At 36.5% G+C, this 23,938-nt stretch overlaps 1 protein-coding gene across 1 annotated transcript in view; it reads right to left on the reverse strand.

Annotated features, from left to right (window-relative positions):
- The window catches only part of SLC16A10 (solute carrier family 16 member 10), a 62,524-nt gene that overhangs the window by 7,710 nt on the left and 30,876 nt on the right, over window positions 1-23,938 (reverse strand). The window contains exons 2-3 of the mRNA XM_058802026.1: window positions 15,179-15,323; window positions 11,650-12,088 (exon numbers count right to left, since the gene is read on the reverse strand). Of these exons, the coding sequence (XP_058658009.1) occupies window positions 11,650-12,088; window positions 15,179-15,323 (584 nt within the window). The remainder of the gene's footprint in view (window positions 1-11,649; window positions 12,089-15,178; window positions 15,324-23,938) is intronic.

Consider the following 23,938-nt stretch of genomic DNA (forward strand, 5'->3'; position numbering starts at 1 on the left):
TTATACCTGTGCTCTCTACTATCAGGGTGACACACACAGATCTTCCCCAAATTCTCATTACTTTTAGAATGAGATTAGAAGACATAGCAGCCACTTGGTAGTGGCTAGAATGCTTTCTGATACACAGTTCTGGTTGACCTCTCTCCAACCAGCCAAGACCCAGGTTTTTCTAAGCCCTCTGTTGGAGAATTTTGCTCAGAAATGGCTTATAGAGTTTTGTTCAGACATGCCATAATCATATACAGCTGATGGAAAAGTAAAAGGCAGCTGTGAGGAGCAAATTCTCACAGCCTGTTTCTGTAAACAGCAGAGTTCTCAGGCAGTCTTCTCATAACAGGTAAACATTCTGTCCTTGGCTGTTTTGGGAACAGACATGGAGATTTTGAGAACCATTCATATCAGGGTGAGAACACAAATCTTGGTTTCAATAACAAACCACAGGTATTGAAAACAAAGGGAGGGGTTAATGTGTAATCTGTGACCAGTGATGAGCTCAGGTTTTGTAATATGTTTAAGCTTAATTAACACTGTTATAAAAATGTGCATGTTGGATCAATAAATTGGAGTTCGATGCTGATCAAAGGATGGGTCGTCTCCCTTCGCTTCAATAGCCCTCCCCTTCACTGCACATGCATTTCAACTACACTCATACAGTGAATCAAAGACATCAATCTAAGCAAAGCTGGAGCTCCTTTTTTTCCTGAACACCAAGAACCTGAATCTGAAAGAAGTGGTTATCAACTAGTGAGAAACACTTCTGTCAACAACTTTCTTCCCATGTATATTCTATTTTGGGGATTCTCAATCAAGCAAAGCTTTTGTAAGCTAAGTGCAATAGCCTCTCTGACCAAAACAGATGGCCAATGGCAGCATAAAACCTAGGAAACTCTGAGCACATTAAAACCACCTTTTTCTTCAATTACTGATGCAAGTCCTACTGTCTGACACTCTCACTGTAAACAAGCCTAAGGATAAAAGGAAATGTTTAGGGAGTACTGCTGGTACAATTTGTGTACTAGAAATGTTATTAACTGCTCCAAATCAAGTTTTCTGGAAGTGCTGAGGGGGTGTAGAAGCCTAGAAGATAAGGGGGCTTGTGCGCATGTCTCAAACACTGATAGCCAGATAGCTGTGGAGCCAACCAAGGATTGCTGGTAATAACAGCCAAGGATTGTTGGCAATAACATACTGTGAAAAAGAAACAGTGTGTGACTGGAGAAGGGGGCCATACAAAGGTAGGGCAGCACTTTTCCAGGACAAACGTCCTTGTTCTGGCTCCTGGAGATAAGCGTAACAGAACGGTGCAAGCGCAGGAATGAGGTCGAGAAGCCAGTATGGACTGTAGGGTGGAATCAGCACCAAAAGCCCTAAAACCCCATAGCCCATTTCCAGGAAGGGCTACAAGAACAAACTGTGCATAACTTCCTCACTTTCTATGCAATTTAGTTATCTCCAGGCCAGAGAGAAGCAGCCACACAGGGTCCAGGTGGCACCCTGGCCATCCCATCAGCTCGATCAATGCTGTAGCCAGGACTGGTGATCTCTTTATTTGCATTGAGCTGTCCTGGATGATTGGATGTTTCAGGAAACACTAAGAAGCAGAGCATAAATTAACTCTGGAAAGTCACTGTTTATTCTCCCACATATGGACTCACTACAAAAATGAGGGGTAAGGAGAGTGAGAAACAGAAAAAGAAACTTGGTTGCCAGCAAGCTTTATATGATACAGGGCACCAGGAAGATCATTTAAGGCAAATACATTTCTAGTCCAGACTCCACCAAAGAAACTTTCACTGGTAAGCAAAAAAACCAGCAAAATGAGCAACTCCTGCACTTCTACAGAAAAGATGATCTTCATGTTAAGAGACAGAAACAGCATTAGTAATACCTAACCTGGATCATTTTTTTGAGGGATTGCCAATATTCTGAGATAATTTCTATGAAATATTACTTTAGTTAAGTATCTTCACATGACAAATATGCATATGCATATCTTTGAGAAACTCTTGCTGACACACTTGCCCCAGCAGTGCTAATACCTCTTTTTATCTCTTGTCAATTTAAATTATCTGAAGAACAAGGAAAAATTAAATAAACAAGGTGATTCATTGCATGCCAACAGTGAACTTTTCTCTTATTCCACTGAGTAAAGCAGATTAAACACAATAATTCATACATCATGAAGATTCAGAACAACCATAATCTGAATTTCTGAAGTAAAACTGAACACAACAGTTAACAGGTTAACTGTTAAGCCTATTTAACATAAAAACCCTAAGCATTAAAAATTCAAAAATACTCAAGGCTTACAATTACACAGTTAAAATAATTTTGAGTTTTTTTTTTTTTTCAAAAAACAGCTAGTGCTGAAGCCATATGCCTTAAATAGTAATAATATTTTTTTTAAATCTCAGAGCTGTTAGTGTTATCCTAAAGAGCATGTGAAGGAAGCCAGTGGCTTGGTGTGGCTTGGGCAGCAGCAACAAGGCAGATAAGGCACACACGCATCTTTGGAAGCTCACAGCGACTGAGCACAAGGATGCAGAATAAAGTCAGGGATCCACAAAAAATGAAGTGTTATGTACACAGGGATGAGTGTTAAATTATTGGATAAGACCCTTTAAAAACATTATTTTAACTTATTCCTGTTTGGGACTACAATCCGTATTTTACAGTCTCAGTTCCAGCCATTTCTTGTGGCACAAAGCAGTGTTTCCAGCGCCTACTTTACTCTCAAAACTCAACTGTGTCCAAAACCAGCTACTATCAGAACATCCTAGAGAGTTACAGGTCAATCACATTAATTTGAATTTCCAGAATAACAGCAGATCTATTTTAAAACATCTAACAGGTAACATCACAAACTAAGGACCAACAGGGATTTGTGGGGGAAAAAAGAAAACAAACAACCCACCCTAATTTCTCTAATCTCATCTTCCTATTGTCTCAACCATGTAATGAGACTGATGCTGCAAATAAAAGCTCAAGGACCATACCCCAGCAGTCCCATTCGTGAGAAACCTCCCCAACACACAAATCCTTGTGGCATTTACTAATGGCATAAAATGTTATCAGTTTGCAACTTATGCAATTAAAACCGAGCACACTATATGATATGCTACCATTAAGAAATTATGGAATAGCAAAGCAATGGATTAGGATATCTTGTACAAATCCTGTACAATGCTACTGTCATGCCCTAAGAGAGGTTGACATCATTGCTCAGCAACAGCATCTGTGCCACTCATATCACATCTCTCAAAAGTAGACTCCTTAAACCATTGGACCTAGGCAAGTAAAATCTAAAGGGATTCTCAAACCTCTGTTCAAGCACCACAGAATTCCCAGGGCATCCACAGCACTTCAGGATTAGAGATCTACTTGTGGACATGGTCATAATTCCCTCAGCTTTCACAAACCTGGGTGAAGCACCTGACTCATTCTACTGGGGAACAGAAGAAAGCTTTTAATTGTCTCAATTCTTCAAGACAGTCCTAAATATACTACCAAGTATCTACTGGATCGGGGCCTTGAATCAAAATTGAATCAAGTAGTCCAATTTTCATTTAAGTCCTAAGGAAAAGATGACAATGATAGTCTCTCGTCCTTATACAGAGATACAGTCCGTACTCAGGATACAGACATTTATGTTCTCTTTTTTTTTTCCCCCTTCCTAGAGCAATCCAAAACCACTTTCCCCTTTACAAGAAAATATTCCACTCAGTAGTAATGAAAAAATTAACCCAATAATCAGAAAAGAACCTGGAAAATAGCTCAAGAGCTTCAAGAGGTCAGTTCAAGTCAAGATGCTTCAAGAGTCCAAAGTTAAGATTTTGAGTTTGCCATTGAAATAGCATTAAAAAAAAATATATAACACTCTGAATTTACTCTGACTTTGAATTATACACTCCATCTGCTAGCAGAATAATTTGTACTACACCAGAGTACATGAAGTAGTGTGCTGTTAGAGACAGATACAAAGGAAATCACAATGAAACTCAGACCTTTCAACCTGCCAGTATTGCACAGACCTCAGGAAGACTCCTTTGTCTTCAGGGTCATCACATAGTTTGCACCTGAGCATACCTGCTGCCTTTTTTTTTAATTTCATTTACTTTTAATTCTAAAATATAGCCCAGAAAAGCTTTGGTTTATTCTTGTTTGTTTCTGTTCTTTCTGTATATTTTCAAATATTATTTGTCTTCAGTACTTATTTGACAAACATATCTAAAATATGCTTTCAATAGCAATTACAAATATAAAGTAGGAAATAATTTGTTTCGTTTCCCACCATCACCCCCAATGTCCAAAGTGGATGATCTAACCAAGAATAAATGCTTCCAGGTCAACATTAAGAAATATTGGAAAAGAAATGGGTACACAGAATAATGACAGAAATGGGAAAATAGAAGTGGGATAAAGGGGGACAATTTCACTAACCTGGGCAGTCAAACTGCAGCATATGTTGAGATCTGAAGGGAGATAAATGCAAAGATTAGAAAAGCAAGTAAAGCACAGGGAGCCACTGAAGATTTTGGGTCTCAGAGACATCTGCTTAATAATTACATCAGACCTTTACAAAACCAGTGTCTTGTTAGTCTTCCATTGGAGAAAGAAATACGATAGATTAAGTGGATGAGAAAGGTAATAGTGCTAAAACTGGCAGCTATACCTAGTTTTAGCTTTTTTAGAATATCTACATATAGAGAAATCTGTTCAACACAGTTATGGTTAGTACTGGACATAATTTAAAAGATAACTTTCCTACCATTACAAGACTAACAGCAGATTCTGGGAAAGAAAAGATGTGGTAGACTTCAGACAAATGACTGATGTAGGAGATCTGAAGAAATAAAGAGGTTTCTTGAACAGCAGCCCATAAAAGCAAGTGAATGGAGTGATGGAGGCTGTTTTTTTCCAGTTTGAATAAAAAAAATCCAGACACACCCATTGGATATTCAGCATTATTTTACACAACATTCTAAAAGTAGCAAATTTATAACATAATACAGGTGGTTCAAAAAACAGACAGTACTTACCTTACAAGAACTGATGTGTTACTGCCTTACAAGATGTGTTATGTGTATGCAGTTTACTGTGGACATGCAGACTTTGTACATGAAAGTTTAGAGATTTTTGGTTACTAGAGTCCTTAGAGTATACACCTGACTCTTCAACATGCTCTGCCCTCAAACATAGAGGAAAACATTTATTTCTGTGCTTCCATTTGTCTCCACTGTGGAACCCAGGGGCATAAGAATTAAAGGGAGGAGAGAGGTGTAGGATCAGGACTTTACACACAATACAAAACTTGAACAGCTTCACATACTGCAAGGTAAATCCTTTCTACTGTGACTCCTTTGGCAAGTCTCCCACAGCAGAGGACACAGAGCCACTGCCACTGTCTGTGGACAAGGGCAGAAGCTAAAACACTCATTTCTCAAGTGAGGAGATGTAATTTAGAGATATCATACCTAACAACATTCAGGGAACACAACATCAGTGTGTTCTCCCCTTAGGGGAGGCTTGAAGAGTTACAGAAATATTTGTAAGAAATGTTATGGATGATGATTAGGGTCTTGCTGGGCAGGACATCAAATACAGCATTGAGATTCATCCTGACTATCATACCTCATCCCAACACAGCAGCTCAGAACTACCTGAAGAGTCTTAGGTGGTTTCTATACTCCCTTTATATTTTTCCAGTATAATTCTTCCTAACAACCCAAAGCTTTTGCCTGGGGAGGGAGCAGTTTACAAGTGGAAAATGTCCATTTTTCTTAACAGGCAGAATAGATAGAATGTGTTGTACTGAATAAGTTTTAGAAACTTCCAGAGTATATGAAAGTAAATACAGCTTGCAAATTACAGAGCAAGATTTTCAGACAAGTTCCTATGAAAGCTGTAACTACAGAGGATCTCACAAGAACTTGGCTCTTCATTTCTCCAAGCTGATTGCACAAGACAACAGTTTTTATTGGCACATATTTTAGGGAGCAAAGGTTCAAACACACTGGATTTGCACAGCGGAATCTGATCTCTTATTAACAAAAACAAGGCACATCACTGATAGAGAATGAGACATGGGCCACCATTTATCCAAAATAGGTAGCTCATAAAGAACAGAGCTGAAGGCCAAGTCATCCTCAAGGCTCGATTTAAAAACATACTCCAAGGTGATAAGGTAGTTGTAGAACAGATAAATCACACAAAAGACACAGAACTTACACTATAGATCAGAAGGGGGGGGGAGGAATCAAATCTGGCAAAACAAGTCTGCATCAGCTCTAATCCATATCAGCAAGTCCTCCTGTTAATTATGTTTCTAAAGTGAAAAGACTACTTTTCTTATCTAAAGAGCAGGAACAAAATGAATGCTCCAGCAAAAGATAGGAAACATAGACCAGCAGAGAGCACTGTCTTTTTGTCCAAGGACAGACACTGTGGCCATAGCACTAGACTCAGCAACTTCAAAGTGACAAACACAAGATCTGGAGACAGACACAGCCACCCAGAGGACAGATTAATATTTATCCAAGTTGCCTGATTTTGTGATGCAGCCAAGAAAATGAGTTTGTTTATATGCATGAAAAAGTCCTTTTGACTAACGTACTCTAACCAGCTTCATGACTCTCCCATGAATAAAATTGCTTGGAAGCATCTTTACTTTTCATTTCTGAGATGTATTTTCTTTTCCAAGAATCTTAGAGCAGAGTCCAAGGTGATGCTTTGTTTCTCAGCAGAAGTATCTACCTTTTTCCCCCCTGAGCATTAGGTCTGCAATCTCACTTCCCTGTTCTCTAGAGGTCTAGATGAGCCTATTCCTGGCACATGCAGATTTCAGAGAGGCAATGAATCTTCAGCATCCATCTATGGAGGACATTAAATCCAGTACTTATTTGCCTACCAAGACAGAGTCTCCTAAGAAAGTTGTTAGAAAAAATGGTCAGACACAAACCATTTTTTCATCTCTTAAACATGAAGCAAACAGACAGAGAACACATGTACTCACATAGCTACTGCTAACCAGAAATGTCTACATATGCATGCACCCATTGTGGAATATGAGCATGGATAAGCATCAAAAGGAAAAGCCAGATCTACACGGTAAATTAAGAAACAGGCAGCAAAGCAAGGTGAGAAATACTGAAATCTTTTCCTGAGCTACTCTGAAGTTTTAAAAAGACAGTCACTGTCACGGGAACTTTCACACTGCATATCAATTAATGAATATCTTTGTATACAAGCCTGCAGCCGTATTTAAACCACAAACCTTATTTTCAAACATATCTAGTAATTCTTTAGGAGTATTTTCTTCATAACAAATATTTAAACTTAAAAAGGTAAACTTTATCAAGACACATTTTCATTGCATTATCTACTATCCAGATGCTTTTTTTAAAAGTAGAACACATAATAAATATGTGCACTTTTTTTTTTCAACTACTTGGTTGTTAAAGTCAGTTTTTCATCCTGCAAGGTATCAAATACTATAAATAAGGCAGGACTTATTAGCAAGAGGCATTTAATAAAAGTAACTGCTAAATCAAACCATACTTGTAAACACTCCAAGACAAATTACTACAGGACTGAAACACTCAAAGCATTAAGATGGTATTATCAGTCCTAGCAGTATTCCTCACAGTGGCTGAATATTGCTACATCAAAATTACACAATATTGGATCCCTTTTTGTAAGTGTGTCATAATTAATATTTTCCTAAATTCATACTGAAACCTGATAATGACCTCAGTCACTGCTTAGAGAAGACCAGGCAGTGACAACATCCATTTTAAGCAGTATTTCTTTTCACCCTGCTAAATAAAGCACAAAAGGCAACCACATCTTGTAAACTACTGAGCATGTGACCTTGTATCAAATTTTAACAGAAATTACCTAACAAGCTCCTAAGAATTAAGGATGCATGATACTGATTGAGTAAATATTTTTTAAGGGTAAGAGAACAACAACAAGCCCTTAACATCAGACTGCTGAAAAACAGAAGTTCTCTATTTATTATCAAAACAAGCACAGGACAAGTGGCACAGAGACTAGGTATACTTTCTTCCAGATATACTTCATTTCCTTGTGATACAGTCTTTAGTAAAAACACTTGAAAAGAGCATTTTCCACTGATTCTACAGATTGCTGCTATGAATTCACAATTTAAACCATAATAGACTAAGCAAGGATTTTACTTGTCTGTCTGCCTCTTTTAGAGAGGCACCAAAGCAAGAAAATCTCAGTCACTAGTTTGGACTGATTTTAAAATTGAGAGGAATAACAACCATTTGATTTGGTAATCTTATGATTTATTGGTTTGTTCTTCAACAATCTCAATTAATGCTGAAAGTATATAATAAACTTCAGTCAAAACTTATTTATAGTCTTCATCTCAACCCAATTCCCAAGTTACATGTAATGGAACACCTATTAATGGAATTTGACACCAATTAAATAGGGATAAGAAAAGCTCTCCCTTTTGGTTCTCCCCTGCAAGAGCCAAAAGGAATCTGATGCCTAATACCTACCAGTCAGGATTCATGCCAAGGAGCTGGCAAGAGTTACCAGCTCCTATCTAGCATGCCATATAATCAATTTGTTAGTGCATTTAATTTTAAATTAGAGCCTGCTTAATGAGCAGGTTGTTTCTTCAGTTTTAACAGCTTTTATTCCACACAGCAAACATGGTGCAGAGAGTTAAATTGCAAAGACTTGGCTAATTCTGTTACTTCAAAGCCCTAATTCTGTTACTTCAAAGTTTTTACTTCTCTTTCACTACAGGAGTCACAGCACGTATTCTCCTTTCCAACAGGCTTCAGGAAATGCAAGAGGGATGAACAGAGACTGGGAAGGGCACAGAAGCACACAGAGAGCCTGGCTGGGACCTCAGGATCTCCTGAGCAGTGCCAGGCTGGCAGACAGTGATTCCAGCCGCCACCAGGGGCAAAGCAGTGACACACAGGGACCCCAACCTGCAGGGTCTGTGCCACCTGGGTTTCATCACATGGTCAAACAGCCATTCTGGCAGAAGCTGTCTTTCCAGGTGGGAAAAATGGAACTTGGTGAGTACAGGTACCAGGTCAGAGGCTATGACATTCACTGTATTTTTTTCTGAGGGCACTTTTAACCAGTGTTACAAGTCTAGCAGTCTGGCTGCTGTCAGACACCCCTAACACTGGGAAAAATTCAAGAATTTTACCATAACAAAAGCTGTCACTTATCTAGAGATCATATCCCTCTTCCAGTTACCACATTTTTAAAAATAAACAATGAAACAATAGTAACTTTCATTTTCAAAAGATGAAGAAAGTAGTCTCAGGTTGGATAGATGTGCCAGTGAAAAACTATTTTTTTTCTTATAGCCTTTGACTTACTTGTAAGTACATACTTCTTTTTACTTCTGGAAGTACACAAAGTGTGGCTTTTTTATCAAAAGCAGACAAAACTATGATGAAAAAATCCAGAGCTATCTACTTGAGCTGAAGTATCTGTGTTGAAGGGCACAATCCATACTTTGCCTTCATAAACACTGATTTTTTTCAGATCCTCAGGGATTTTAAGGATAATCAAGTATTTAGACACACATAAATTAAAATAAAAACTTGTGGGTTTCAGGGAGGGGTTCTGACAAGAATTATTCAGTCTAAGTTTTACTGAGAGCTGAAGATTCCCCTCTCAAAGGGCACATACAAAGTTTGTGTCTGTCTCCCATTGAAGATTTTATGTTATATAAACATGTAAGCATCATGGTTTCTCTGAAACTCTGAGCAAAAAGAGTATCTTCATATAATTTTGAGGTAATCCTTAAAATATTAGATTCTAACATTACACTGAAATAAGTTTTACAGTGTTATCAAACACTATATTAGAAACAGCCTCAATCAAATTGTTTTCCTATACTAGAGATTTATTTCAGAAGCCAATCTGATTTATTTCATGTTCCAGTCGGATGGGGGGAAAGGACCCGATAAAAAAGAAAACTATATTATCATAATATTATATTGTATGGTATAATATAAGGGGCTTTGTTCTCTACAAGCCAACCAGCTGCTTTAGTCTGAATTATAAACAGGAAGCAGTAACACAAGCATCTTCTAAAAAAAATCACAAGCTTTTTGTTCAATAAATATATTTTAGAAGTTCTTTTTGCCTGCTTGTATAGTCTTATTCTTCAGTTCTCTGCAAGGGTTAACAATGATTTATGACCTACCCAATAGCTTACTCTAGAACACCTGACTCCTACTCCTCTGAAGTTGGTTTTATTTTAAAGCATCTCTACAAAGCTTATGGGGAAATAGCGTAAGATGTCATCTGGATTGTACAGTTCTTTGAAAAAGGCTAATTCGAAGTGTTATACAATAAGATCTACGTGATTAAAAACTAAGTTACAAGAAGTAAGCATTAATAGAAGTCAGTTTATAACTGCTCAAAAACACACTTGCCCCCCACCATAAGATACTTTTAAAAATAAATATCTGATGTAGAGTCAGTAATCTAATCCATTGCCAGAAAGCAGTGACAGCCATTTGTTATATTGAATAAAAAATAGCTTTTAAGGCATTGAAGATTTTTCAACAGAAATGAAGATATTTATTTTCATTAATCTCACTGTTCTATCATGGGTGAATAATGAGTATTAAAATGACCCTTGTGTTTTCATACTGAGTTCTACTAGCCCATGCTCCATCAAATACTCTTAATATGAGGATGTGTAATGGTCTCAAAGCAGCATCTCAATGGAGACTGTGGGCTTTTCCCCACCTTTCCCTTTGAAGCCCTTTGGTTCACACCACTTCAGTCAAGAGAACACCACCAGCAAGGTGTCCAGGATCAATTCACCATTTAAGCAGTGCAATGTGTGTCAGCCATCCTGATACAAATGCATGCATCTCCCAGTTGCACCTGAATTTCTTAGTTTAGGAGTGTACTACAGAAAAAAAAAAAAAAAAAAAAACAACAAAACTCTGCTAGGGAAATAACTCTAGTACATGTACAGGAGATGGCTAATTGACATCTTCCCCATCACCAGAAGCCAAAGCTCCTTCAGCTGCTGAAGACAGCAATAAAACACAGCTCACCTGGCAGCTGTGGGACAGGGTAAGAGCAGCAGTTACATGAATGCTATACAATGTAGTAAACTAAAAGGCTGAAGTTTGAGAGACAGAAAAATCCATGTATTTTGCTTTTAATAAACCTGAAACATGGTGAATACAACGGAGCCTGAAAATTGACACTTTAACAAACCTCCATACAAGGGACAAAAATTACACTTCTGGAATGTTTTACTCCTTTCACACTGCATCTAAAACACACAAGTGTCATTGGCCATGTATGCAGCTGAGTACCAAAATAAAGAATTCTCTTTGGAATAGTATAGAATATTTTTCAAATCTCTCTTTTCATTGTTAAAGTATTTTAAACCTTGCATTGAGACCAAAGAATAAAGATTTTATCTGGCTTAACTAATACTTCTGATTAAAGCACTCTTTTAATAAGACAACATCCAAATTAATTTTGTGTTTCTCCCCAACACAACCCGCAGTTTAAACCTGGCTTCCAATCACCAATTGCTTTCTTTAGCAATAACACAAAGGCAAGTATGTATAGTTTCAAACACATCACACCCAGGAAGAAATGTGCACTTACCAAGTGAACATAAGGCACAAAGTATCCAAAAAGTGCAGCAGGAATCCCTAATGCCCAGATTCGGTAGCTGAGAACTTTGAAAACGGAGAAATTGCAAATCTTTTTCGCAGGACGTAATTTGAATTTTCCCTTCTTTCCTCCCTCCTTGTCTTTGGTGTTGGGAACAAGAGGTTTGTACGTAAATCCAGCCAGGAAGAGCACAAACATAAGGATGCAGAGGACCCTCAAGGTGTTGAAGAGGTCGACAGAGTCGAGGAGGACCCTGAGGAGGAAGGGCAGTGACACTGTGAACAGGCTGCTGCCCGCGGTGACAATGCCATTCACCAGGCCCAGGCGCTTCTTGAAGTAGTGCCCGAGGATGACCAGGGAGGGCTGGTAGGCAAAGGAGCAGCCACAGGCAAACACGATCCCGTAGGTGAAATACAGAGGTTCAATGGTGCTGTACCAAAAGAAAAGAACAAATCAGTGTTTGGTAAGGCAGTGGATGCTCATGCACCTGGAAGTGACAACAAAACAGCTTCTCAATCAATCAACACAACTCACTACTGTAAATAAGAGTTTGTGTATACTTATAGTTGAATAGCACTGTATCAGCTTAATTCACCAACTACTCTATCTCCTTCCACTGAAAAATTTCACAGAATTTACTGAACAGGTAAAAAAATAAAAATTAAATTCAATTCTAATTACATCAAATAGTGTAGCTAAAAAAAGTTTTAAAAATCACTGTCAATGCACATTAGCCAAATGTAAGTTCAACCATTGCTGGGTTTTTGGATTTTTTTTTTCCCAAAGAAAACTGTACTGTTTTGATTTACACATTTCTTCACTTTGCTAGCAGGTCAAATGTCATACTGAACTCTCCTCATGAACCCATAGAAATCAAGTAAACAATTTGTCATGAAAATAAAGTAACAAATGTGGCAAGCATCATTAATAATGAAAAATAAAATATTTAAATACTGACAAAATTTTGTAATGTAATATATTAATAAATTATAGACTCTTTAGGTATTAATTTTTTAGACAAATAGTCTCCTTTTGAATAAATACTTTAAATTCAGTGGTTTGGCACATATATTGAATATGCTAAGAAAGAACTAAAGAAAAATGTTAATAAGAAATGAAACATTTCATCTCATAGGAAGGTGGATCTTCATTATAAAGTTCACTATTATTACCATTTACTCTACAACTGAAACAAAGCAGAGCCATTTTAATTGATCACAAACATGTGACATGAATAAAAAGTTCTTGTGCAAGAAATGTTAAAAGTAGGAAGTAACAGCAGCAGTATAATTAATTAAATTAGTGCTGTAGTACTAGTTAGTGAAAGAAAACATTTTTTAACATTTAGATGGAGGCAGGGTGCAAGAAATTTTTATGAGTTTTCTGAGGTAGCACATGAGAGTTTATATAATTTTTTTAATGTTATGTTTACAATGAACCCTCACCTCTTGTTTTATCAGTTAACACCTGCATTTAAAGCACTTCTGGAAAACAGTTAATCTTTTTAACTCTTTAACTTTTTTTAAATGAGCATGAGTGCTTTACATAGTGCTTTTTGTGACAGGATGCAACCTGCCAGCACCCCTCTGTAAAAAAATAAGATACCACAAGCTCCCTATGCATGAACTTCTTAGGAAATAGTAATTGACTAATCAAGGTCTGACTCCAGGTACTGGTATTTATATATATAAATATTTATAGATATTTATATATAGAAATACCTATATATTTATTTATATTAGGTATTTATATATATAAATATTGTAGCGAAAAATAATTATTTGTGTAACATAATATTGTCACCTTCTATATTAAGCTATCAATTTCTGAAACTGATGATACACAACATAAGCCAGCAGAAACAACAAAAGGGGAAACACTTATTACCTTTATTAATGGAAAATAATCAGGAAAATAAAACCAGAAGTAACAAAATGAGAGGAGTAACATCATGCAGTGAAGACAGTGAACTTTTGCTTCCATATGTAAATTCACTCAAAGAGTCTGCAGCACAACATGCATATTAAAATATCATCCTGCATTATAAACACATCTTAATTTCCTAAGACAAAATTTATATTAAGAAATTGGAGCAATGCAAAAGCAGTAGATCATATGACATTTGCCTGCTTTACAGTATTTTACTTCCAGAACACTGGCTTTTGTATCTGAACTATGCTCCTTTAATGAACTGATAACATCACAGGCATAAATCATTTTAGTGTCAGTAACATAATGAAACACCAAGTATGCACATCAACCTGGCATGTACTCTTACAAGAATTCACCTCTCAAAGTGCTCTTCAAAGTTCAGTTAAGCTGAAATATTTTTAAAGCCTTTACAAAACAACTTGCTCTTGCGTGTCTCTTCTGTGCCCTTGTTCCACTGGGTATCAGACAAACCCAAGAATGATCTTTATCTAATGACAAGGGTGGTTTGGTATTCATCACTCAACATACTACTAGGTAGAAAGGAGGAAGAAAGACTTTTCCAAGACACATCTTCTAATTTTTTTGTTTAATAAAATTAATTAAGCCAAATATTTGCACCAGGATTAACCATTCAGATCACAGCAGCTCACATCCATCTGATTCAGAGTACGAGCACAGAAAAGACATTGACAAGTTTTTTGCCTGCATCAATACATTTGCACCTAAGTGGAAAGCTCTTCTGAATGTAGCTTGATTGTTCCTATACTTATTCTGCTAAGGGTGGGAACAAAAAAGGTCTCTGAAAATTAGCAGTAACTGGATTATTTCCCCACTACTTTTTACACTCTACCTTCACTAACAAATTTCTGACAGTGACTAAACTAAGTAAATTTCCTGTTTCCTCATCTTCTACAGGGTACATGCAACAAATGAGTCACTCTTTAATTCCTTAAGATTTACTCTGCAAAAGTTACATGCAAATGAAAAAAACGAAAAGAAACACATAAATTAATTGTAAACTAGAAGAAAAAAATTCTAAAATTAATAAGTCTTAAGTATAGTCAATGCACCAAGGTTTTCTCTATCTCCATATTTGGCAATTGGACCAGTAAGAACAGAAGAAAACATCAAATTTCACTAGAATTTTAACAGCTTCCTGGAGGCTCTACTGTGTTTTTATCACCATTAAAACTTTCAAAAGAAAATTAAGGGGACAGGCCTGGAAGGGAAGACAACAACAATGTTTATGTACCTGTTACAACACAATGTACATCAAGCAAATACATAAAGTTTATCCTGGACAATGCTGTTGATCTTATAGCACTAGTCTTGCTGTTGATATATTTATAAATAGTAGTTCCTGTTAAATAGGTACTCTTGTTTTTATTTATAAACAAAAGTATTTTAAAATTTATTAAGTTGAAAGTTTACAAGTCATAGTTTGAAAGACAAAACCAAACACAAAAACCACAAGTTTTCTAAAGATAATTTAAGGTAGCACTGTTTAACCCTTCTACTGATTAGATCAATATTACAACACTAAAAAATTTATAAAATACATTAAAAATTATGAATTTCAGTTTTTTACCTAACAAAAGAACTTGAAAGGAGTCCAACAAGCCCCACTGCAGCTCCAATAACAGCTACTTTCCGACAGCCAAACAGGTCTGTGAATATGCTGACTATTGGGGAGCAGAAGAAGACCATTCCCATGGAAAGAGAGCTCACCCATGCTGCAAAATAGAAAAGAAAAGACAACAGTTTAGAAGACAAAGTGATTTCAGCTTTCAGTTAATACTTGTTTTCACCTAGGGTTTTATGTTGCTGAACGAAAGTTGGGTAGCAATTGGGTAACTATTTTAAAAACATTTAACTACATCTTGAAATTTATTTACCTAACATGGTAAAAAAAACCCTAACAATTTATATAATCAACTAATTTAGATTTTATCAGCTCAAAGCATGCAATTAGCTTTTTTGTAGCTATTACTCCTACTTTTTTTTTTTTTCTTATAAGCACAAAAACATTTCTCTAGTAACTAACCTATTATTCAAACTGATGCCTAGGTCATTAAAGACACCTTTGAGGATTCATATTCATTCTGACATCAGTTCATTCATTTCACTTGACTTCATGCTAGACCTTAATGACTTTAAACAGGTACATTAGCTGAAAAAAGAGTAATAATTTTTAAACTTCATTACTAGATGTAGATCATACTGAACATCAATAAGGAGTAATCAATAGGCTTTTAGACTGTAATAGGAATGTGATTTTACTTTAGACAAAAACTTGAGTTACTAAAACCTCTTTCATATATATAATGGGAAAATTTCACTACTTTTGATACTGCTTGAGCTTTATAGACATTGTGAAAACTGTACTCGGTTTATTAGATCATTCAGATTCGATTCAGGTGAGTCCACTATAGTTTCAGCCACAAGTGGGGTTTTTTAGCACAGCTAGTAGTTACAACTAATATGTTTGATATATATAGTCATGTATATATTGGAAATGTCCCCACCAATAGGGGGGGGAAAAAATTGTCTAAACAATAAGTGGAAAAAGTTGCTAATTCAAAATGAATTGGAAAAAATATTTTATCTTCATTTTGAATTATACAGAAAACAGGACAACTCTTTCAACCTGAAAGAGTTTTAAATTTGTGTAGCTGGAATTTTGTTTAGAATATCTTTCCTAAAGACATAGTTAGATAAACAATTGTGATTCAGTGATGAAGCCAAAAAAATCATCTGGAAAAGCTTATAACCACAAGACCAAATAAAGTGTATTTGCAAGTAGATCTACCACTACCAAGGCTTAGGAGATGAGTTGCTGAAGTGCCAGGGAGCCCTATACATTGACTGAGACCTCATCGTGCAAGGCACTAACGACAAAAAAAGAAACCAACAAGCAAAAACTTGTTTCTTCCAAGAACTTACAATGCAAATGAAATACAAGAGAGTAGATAGCTACAGATAACCAGAAACGAGTACAAGAAACAAAACCTTTATTTTAGGTCAAACAATGCTTTCAACAAGCCATGGCCTAACTGTCTAGGGAAGGGAGGGAGGGATGTGTGTCACAGGGATTTTTTGATCATGTGATAAAATAATAGAGTTTCAAGGCACAATCTAAGGCTGATGTGCTTTTATGCCCATTTCCTGTGTAGGGCTACCCCATATATGATGCCCTGCTGCCTTGCACCTCTGCAGCAAAATCTCAAACTGTACAAAGGGACAGCACAAGAGATTAGGAAGAACAAAGACCCCATGACATTGCCTGAACAGCAAAGACCAAGTTTATGAAAAGTCTAGTTCCCTGCAGTAGGGGAAAGCTCAAGAGCACCTTGGGTGTGGCAGGACACAACTCTTCTGAGATCTGTCGCCTATTACAGCCCCAATGGCTACTGATGGGACAAGACATTACACAAACCACAGTTTGTAGGCAGGAGTAAGGGAGATGTTCTCACACAGCCTGGAGACCAGGCAGTTACAAAGCTTCTAAGAAGTCCAACTTCTACAAGACTTCTCATCCTTATCTTTCCCAGAGTGAGCCTGCAGTTTTACTGTTCAAAGGAAACTGCAAACACCAGGGGACAGAATGTCCATTTCAGCCTATCACCCTCCCAAATAAATGGTTACACCACCATGAACAGTCCTCAGCACCTCTGCATGATTTGCAGGGCAGCACTAGGAATCAGAGTCCCCCTCTGCAAGGCCAAGAGGCAGCTAAGCCTTGAGAAGCATCCGTCACAAGTTTCACATGGTATGAAGGTACAAGGAAGGGCTGAACCACCTGTCACCCTGCCTGTCCAGGTACAAAAAGATTAAAAGGCAACAGACAGGAGACAAGCCCACCAGGGATAACTGGTTTGGAGAATTCAATCTCACATGGCCCCCATTCATGGAGGCAAAACCAACAAAGAAAGTGGGCACCTAAAACTGAGCTTAAGTAGCTTGCATAAAGTAACTGACTAAATTACTTTAGAGCTACAGGCTGTGATTTTATTTCCATTCTTCTTAGTGAAGTCCAGGTTTACAGTGTATTTTTATGGCCTATACAGCTAATAAAATCATTGGAATATAAAAGGCTGAAGACATTCAGCTCAAATTAAACTAACACATTGATTTTGTCTCTTTGTGCTTCCAGGCACTCATGAAAAAACTATGCCTTTTTCATCACTTGATTCTCTTTTTTTATTACAATAATGACGGGGCAGAGTCTAAAAGAGAAAGTTTCCACTGGTTTTCAACACAACAGACAGTTAAGATAAATGATGATGCCTTATCTGAAGCATTTCAGAATGGAATGTTCATGTGGGAATAAGTCCCACTGCAGAAGTGGGAGACCATTTATCTACCTAACGAAAACTGGAGCCCTTCAAATTACTGCTTCAGGTTAGTAAGTTGCTCTCATTAATCTACAGAAATGTAGTTTAGAGATGTGGTTGACATGTTTTGTATGAACAGCTTTATTATCTATTGAAAAGAATATTCCTGAAGTTAAACTTCACCTCTATACATAGATCAAAAAAATGTACTGCCATCTTCCTTTGTGAAGAAACCTTGCACCAAAAATAAACATAACAGTACATGAGCAAACCTTTAAATGCCCTAATGCAAATAATTCTTGCTGTGATATCTTCATTCTATAAAGAAATTTTTGGCTTTTAAATATATTCAGTAGATCCAAGTAATTTTTGATCTCACTTCATTTAAGTAAGTTTTCAAGCACCCTTATACTTTTTCATGCAGTATGAAAAATGTACATTGAATTGTCTTCCACACTTTTTCGAACAGATATTACAACTGTCCTAAGTAATACAAAAAATTACAAGTGCAGCTTGCCAGAATGCTGAGAGCTCTCTAGAGCAGTTATTACATATTAATTAAAGTATTTCTCCTCCAGGCTACTGGCTGCCTCCCTGGCACAAGCTGGCCATACTCCAGAGCTGCTAATTCAGATACTAATACAGCACCTAATTGCTACATATAACTGTATTCATATTCATACACAAAACATTTTGATTGCTATAGAAGAAAACCTATTTCTACTTTAAGGACTTAAATATTCCTTAAGGCACTGAAAGTTAAGAATTAACTCCTCAAAACATGTAATTTTCTGTGGATTTAACAATTCCCAGGCTTCCCTAGAAGATGGAAAAGTAGTCATCCTTAAGATAAAAGTATCAGACCAGAGAGCACCTGTACTGAAAAGTCTGTTTGTTCTGTGCCAGTGAAACACACAATGGATTACAAAACCCAAAGTTTCACTATAACTAGAATTATTCAAACATGAAAGTCACAGCTACGTGTTCTTTCCTGATCAGTTCACTGAAAATCTGAAGATATATTCTGATATTTCTTTAATTATTTTCTCTGTTCAAAAGTCTACAGCAATGCAATTATACTATGTACTCCAAAATTATGCTGCTGTTCTACCATGACTCTTTAAAAATTAAATAACTATTATTTTAAATAGTGCCTTTACTATAAATATAGTATCTAATATCTGAGCACTCTCAGAATTATTCCCACTGTCACAGTTAGATTACACAATGAATATTTATCTACCAAATTATAAACCAAGCTATTAAATATTTTAGTTCACTTTTTTAGAGTCAAGCACTAGGATTTACAGGACAACAAAAAAGAAAACATCATTATCATGTTCTATTAGAATGCTTTATCATGCACAAATTTAAATAAAGGCTACTTGTCCAAAACCTTCTTGTTTAAAACCATTTTTTTCTAAGAATTACAATAAGGAACTTAGCAGTTTTATCCTCAAGTGCCTTACAAGTGTTTGGCACAACACAGTAGTAACACCCTTCATTCTTTAACAAGCTTCAAGATGGTGTTTTTTTTTTATATTTTCCCTTGAGATTGTTCTGGTTGAGAAAGAGAACAAAATGCTGCTGTCTAGAAGACAAGCAATGTGGGGCAAGAAAAATAAAGGCACTTAGTAACTTCTAAAAGCTCAATAAGCTTGAATAATATTTAGCTTTCACTAAGTTATTAGTTACAATTTATGCAAGCATAAGGAAGCCTGTATGTACTCTCCCAGCCTCAAACCACTAACAGCTGAGAGACTTCTTAAGCCTATTATTATTTGTTTTTCTTTATACATAAATTTGGACATTACTTCTTTTTCCACTGCATTTTTCAATATTCTGGCAATTTCTCCTCCATGAACGGCCAAACTTCCTTGGAACACTGGTGTATTTTCAGCTTCCACAACTTCTTACAGCAAAAAACTCCATAATTTAAATATGGAATGGGTAAAAGATCCATACTTCTATTATGGCCATTTACACAGATATTCTCTTCAGCAAAGCATAAGATTGACTGCCATAAAAAGATTTGTTATGAGAATAGTTTGGAAATTTGAGAGATCCTGTTCTGGAGGAAACAAAAGTGGTTGTTGAAAGTTATTTATGGAAATAATTTGCGTGTCTCCAGCTAGTATTAATAATTCCTTGCCTGTTAAATCACATTTACATGGCATTTAATTTTTAAAACAACAAGATAATTGCAAAGCCATGTAGATCAAAGATTGATTTAGCCCAGAATCCTGTTTCTCACCACCACAAAGTACTTAGACAAAGACCTCTGGATAAAGGGCTAGCATGCTTTTCCCTGCTACATCCTTCCAAGATCCAGCAACAAGCAGCTTAGGAACCGCCTAAGCAGAGTGCTGCATCTAACAACGCAACAGGAACATTCAGTTCCATCAATATTATTTTGGCTTCCCTGCCTTTGTTGTAATCAGTTACAGAACATGCTCAGGGCACCAGCACCACATTAGAAATAACTCCCCTTGGCTTTGAACTTACTCATATTTAATTCCTCCACTATAAGAAACAAGAATTAATCATCCCTGCTGAAGTTCCTCTTGAAACCCATGATTTTATGTGCCCTAATCAGATCTGTTTATACTAATTTCTTCTCCAAAATGAAGCAACTTTTTGATTCAGTCTGTCTTTGTACAGAAGATGTACTTTGCCCCTTTATATTGAGTACATCCCACTGTTTCTGAGACCAGGTAGCCAGAATTGCATGCTTATTATGCAATAACTTATGTAATAATAAGTTTCTTTATTTCCCAGTCTCTTTGTTCTAATTATACTGCCTTGTTTCTCCATCTTTTTGTTCTTTATGTATTGCAGCTACTTCTGAGTAAATATGTTTATAAAACTATCCATTACCTTATTTTCCTACAAATGCTTATGATGTCTGAAGGTGCAGACACCTTTTTTTTACCACTCATTTGGATTACCTTTCTCCTCATGAGACACATACATAAGCTGAATTTAATCTGCCATATTAATCACCCAGCAGTAACAGAAGAACACAGCAAGTCTAGTGGTCAGCCACCAACACACTGAGGACACAATAGAGTTTGAAGACACACCAGAGTTTGGATTTGTTCAGCATGCAGAAGACACACAGCTCAAAAAGAATCTAATCAGTGTCTGCAGGTATCTAACAGGTGATTATTACAGATATAAAGCTGTCTTCTTTTCAGTCATGTACAGCAATGGGACAAAACCCCAACTGAAACTGCAACAAAGGATATTCCAATTAGATGTCATGAAAATTTTCACCATAAAGTTAATCAAACTTTAGAAAGTGTGACCCAAAAATGTAGTGGAAATTCCTTTCTTGGATGTATTTAAAACTTGACTGGACAACACTGAATAACTCAGATCTAGCTGATCTAACTCAGAGGTTCAATATATTTTAACTTGCTGGCTTTGAGTGAAGGGTGTCAGACCAGATAACCAGAGTTATTCCATATAATTTATGGAACAGTACTGTTCTAAATTCCTGCTTCTTGAAAAACTGAATTCTGAAGATCATGTTAAACATCAGCAGTTCTTCAGAAAAAAAAAAAAAAAAAGGAAAAGGTTGGCAATATAAATTCCTTCAGGTAAAAAAAAAAAAAAAAAACACCAAAAACCTAGTCATGGGAATAAAACTGTTTGTCCCCTAAAAATAGGAGGGAGTTGAGGGTATCCTTGAATTGTAAACCAAATAGATCCTAACAAGCAAATCACATGAGACCTATTATTAAAATTAGAGATGTAAAATTCATTGCTTAGAACTACTGTATCTCCCTCCTATGATGCAATTTTTCCATCGGTATTGTTTTATTCTTTTTGCCTTGTGTCCAGAAGCACTGGGTTATCCTCTGCCTAAGGCACTCCAGATACATTCTCTTTTATCCACTTCTTTTTTTTCTTCAGAGAAAGCCAGCAATTTCCAAAAGAGGGAATTGCTCAGCAGATATTAGTTACCTAACATCAACACAACCATTGGACCCAACAAATATTCCAATATCCTCTGAGAGCCTCTGTAGGTCAGCCTCCTGGAAATTGCCACCCCATTTTTATCTAACCTATCACTACCCAAAGACAACATCAAATACCTTGTGCTACATGTTTTGCTTACACCTGCCTGTGAAAATTGTTCCAGAATCTGCTCAGTAAATTCTCATGAATTGTGAGGAATTTCATTAGTTGTGGATGCAAAAGGGAGAGCAATTGGTTTCCACACTGCCACTCCTATTATTGAGTAATCCACAGATCCCAGAACAGTATGTCAGTGCAAAAGGAAAGCAGATGTTAAAATGCATGTACAGACACACTTAGAATCCCTACTGTCAAAAAAGTCCTCTGCTTCTTCTATCCAAAAGCGAACTGCTGATCCCATTAGAGAAAGTATGTGTTTAAGGACTAAAAATAAATTTATGACATAATGCTACCACAGGAAGTATCCTATACTCTGAACTCAGGTTACATGACTGCAGCTTCCAGTTTGCTTACTTTCCCATGTTTAGTTTGCAGACGTCTGAGCTAGGCTCTCCCTTAAAGCAATACTATAAAGAAAAATTTTTTTTTATTCTAAATTAAGCAGAAATTAATTTAATTAATTAAGCAGAAATACTTTGGTCAAAGATAATTGAGTGCAAAGAAGTACCAACTCTTTTGGATACCAAGCCGATCTTGCACATGCTTTGGAAATCAGAATTATCTGTAAAGGATCTAGTCAGATTTCCATAACACACTCAGATCATGGTCAACACATGAAGATTTATGAACCAGGATCTAATGGAAGTATCCAACAGGAATACAAGGCATTGGGGGGTTTCCTCACAACGTTCTTTTTTTCTTGTCCCTGAGGAAAAAACCTTTTATTGAATAACCTTATTACTGAAAAATACTGGTTGTTACCATGCATCTGAATCCAATAATTGAATATTAGTCACTGAATCCCTATAAAGAGACCTTTCAACAGACACCTTGTTTCCATATCACAAAGCATGAAAGCACAACCTCTGCTTTCAGGTCATTATCAGGTAGTTTGAATTAGTTTATTCTGAATGAAAGACTGAACACTCCCAGATTTTGCCAATAGCTGTAAGCTCTCCTGTGTTTATGTATAGCATCTCTTCAGTGTATTGCCTCTTGACCATCCAAAATGCTTCTTCAGGTTCGTGTATGCCATGTTGAACTTAATGCAAGAAGGTGGAAGGAAGCATAAACTTGCCAACATGTTGTAACATTGCTGTGCAAGCAAAGCAAGCTTGTTGGTGTAAAAAACAAAACCAAACATTCTGTCAAGTCAAATCATAGGCTTATTTCTTTAAAGGCTTTTTACACTATATTCTTTCATATGATGTGTGACAGATACACCAGCAAGTGCCAAAGAGTCACACATATCCCTAATACAGTGAGCCTCACCAACCTTCCCACTTATCAGAATTGGACTAGACTAATTTCACCCTCTGTGAAAGTAACGACATGACAAAATCAGAATTTCTACTAATTCCTTGTGTGCATAAGCAGCAGGAAAACAGAACAGTGGAAAAAAAAAAAAAAAGAGTATTCATATACTGACAAAACATCCCACACTACTGCAACTAGCCAATTATTTAAGTACCTTCTGATTTACACTTTCTGTATTAACACAAGTTTAGGCAGAGTGTTGTAGCTTTATTTTTTTTCTTGTTTGCTTCCCCTTTAACAAAAGGGATAGTAATGGTGAACGCAAACCAAGTTCCATGGGAACCTATCACAAAATCCCACCTACCATGGGAAGCTATCACAAAATTTTCACAAACAACAGGGGAGAAAATATAAACCTGAAACAGTTAAAAATGTACTTATAGGCCAACAATTCTTAGTACTAGAGAAACTGCAACTCTTCTACATATTTTGAAAAGCTAGATGAAAATAAACAAATGCTTAAGTTAGCAGAAGCTAAAACAAAAGCTCAAAAGCATAGGGTTAGACAAAATATTGCTGCTAGAGATTTTAAGTGTTAAGCCTTCAGGAATCTT

The sequence above is a fragment of the Ammospiza caudacuta genome, chromosome 3 (assembly GCF_027887145.1).
Source record: "Ammospiza caudacuta isolate bAmmCau1 chromosome 3, bAmmCau1.pri, whole genome shotgun sequence".
Taxonomy (NCBI): domain Eukaryota; kingdom Metazoa; phylum Chordata; class Aves; order Passeriformes; family Passerellidae; genus Ammospiza; species Ammospiza caudacuta.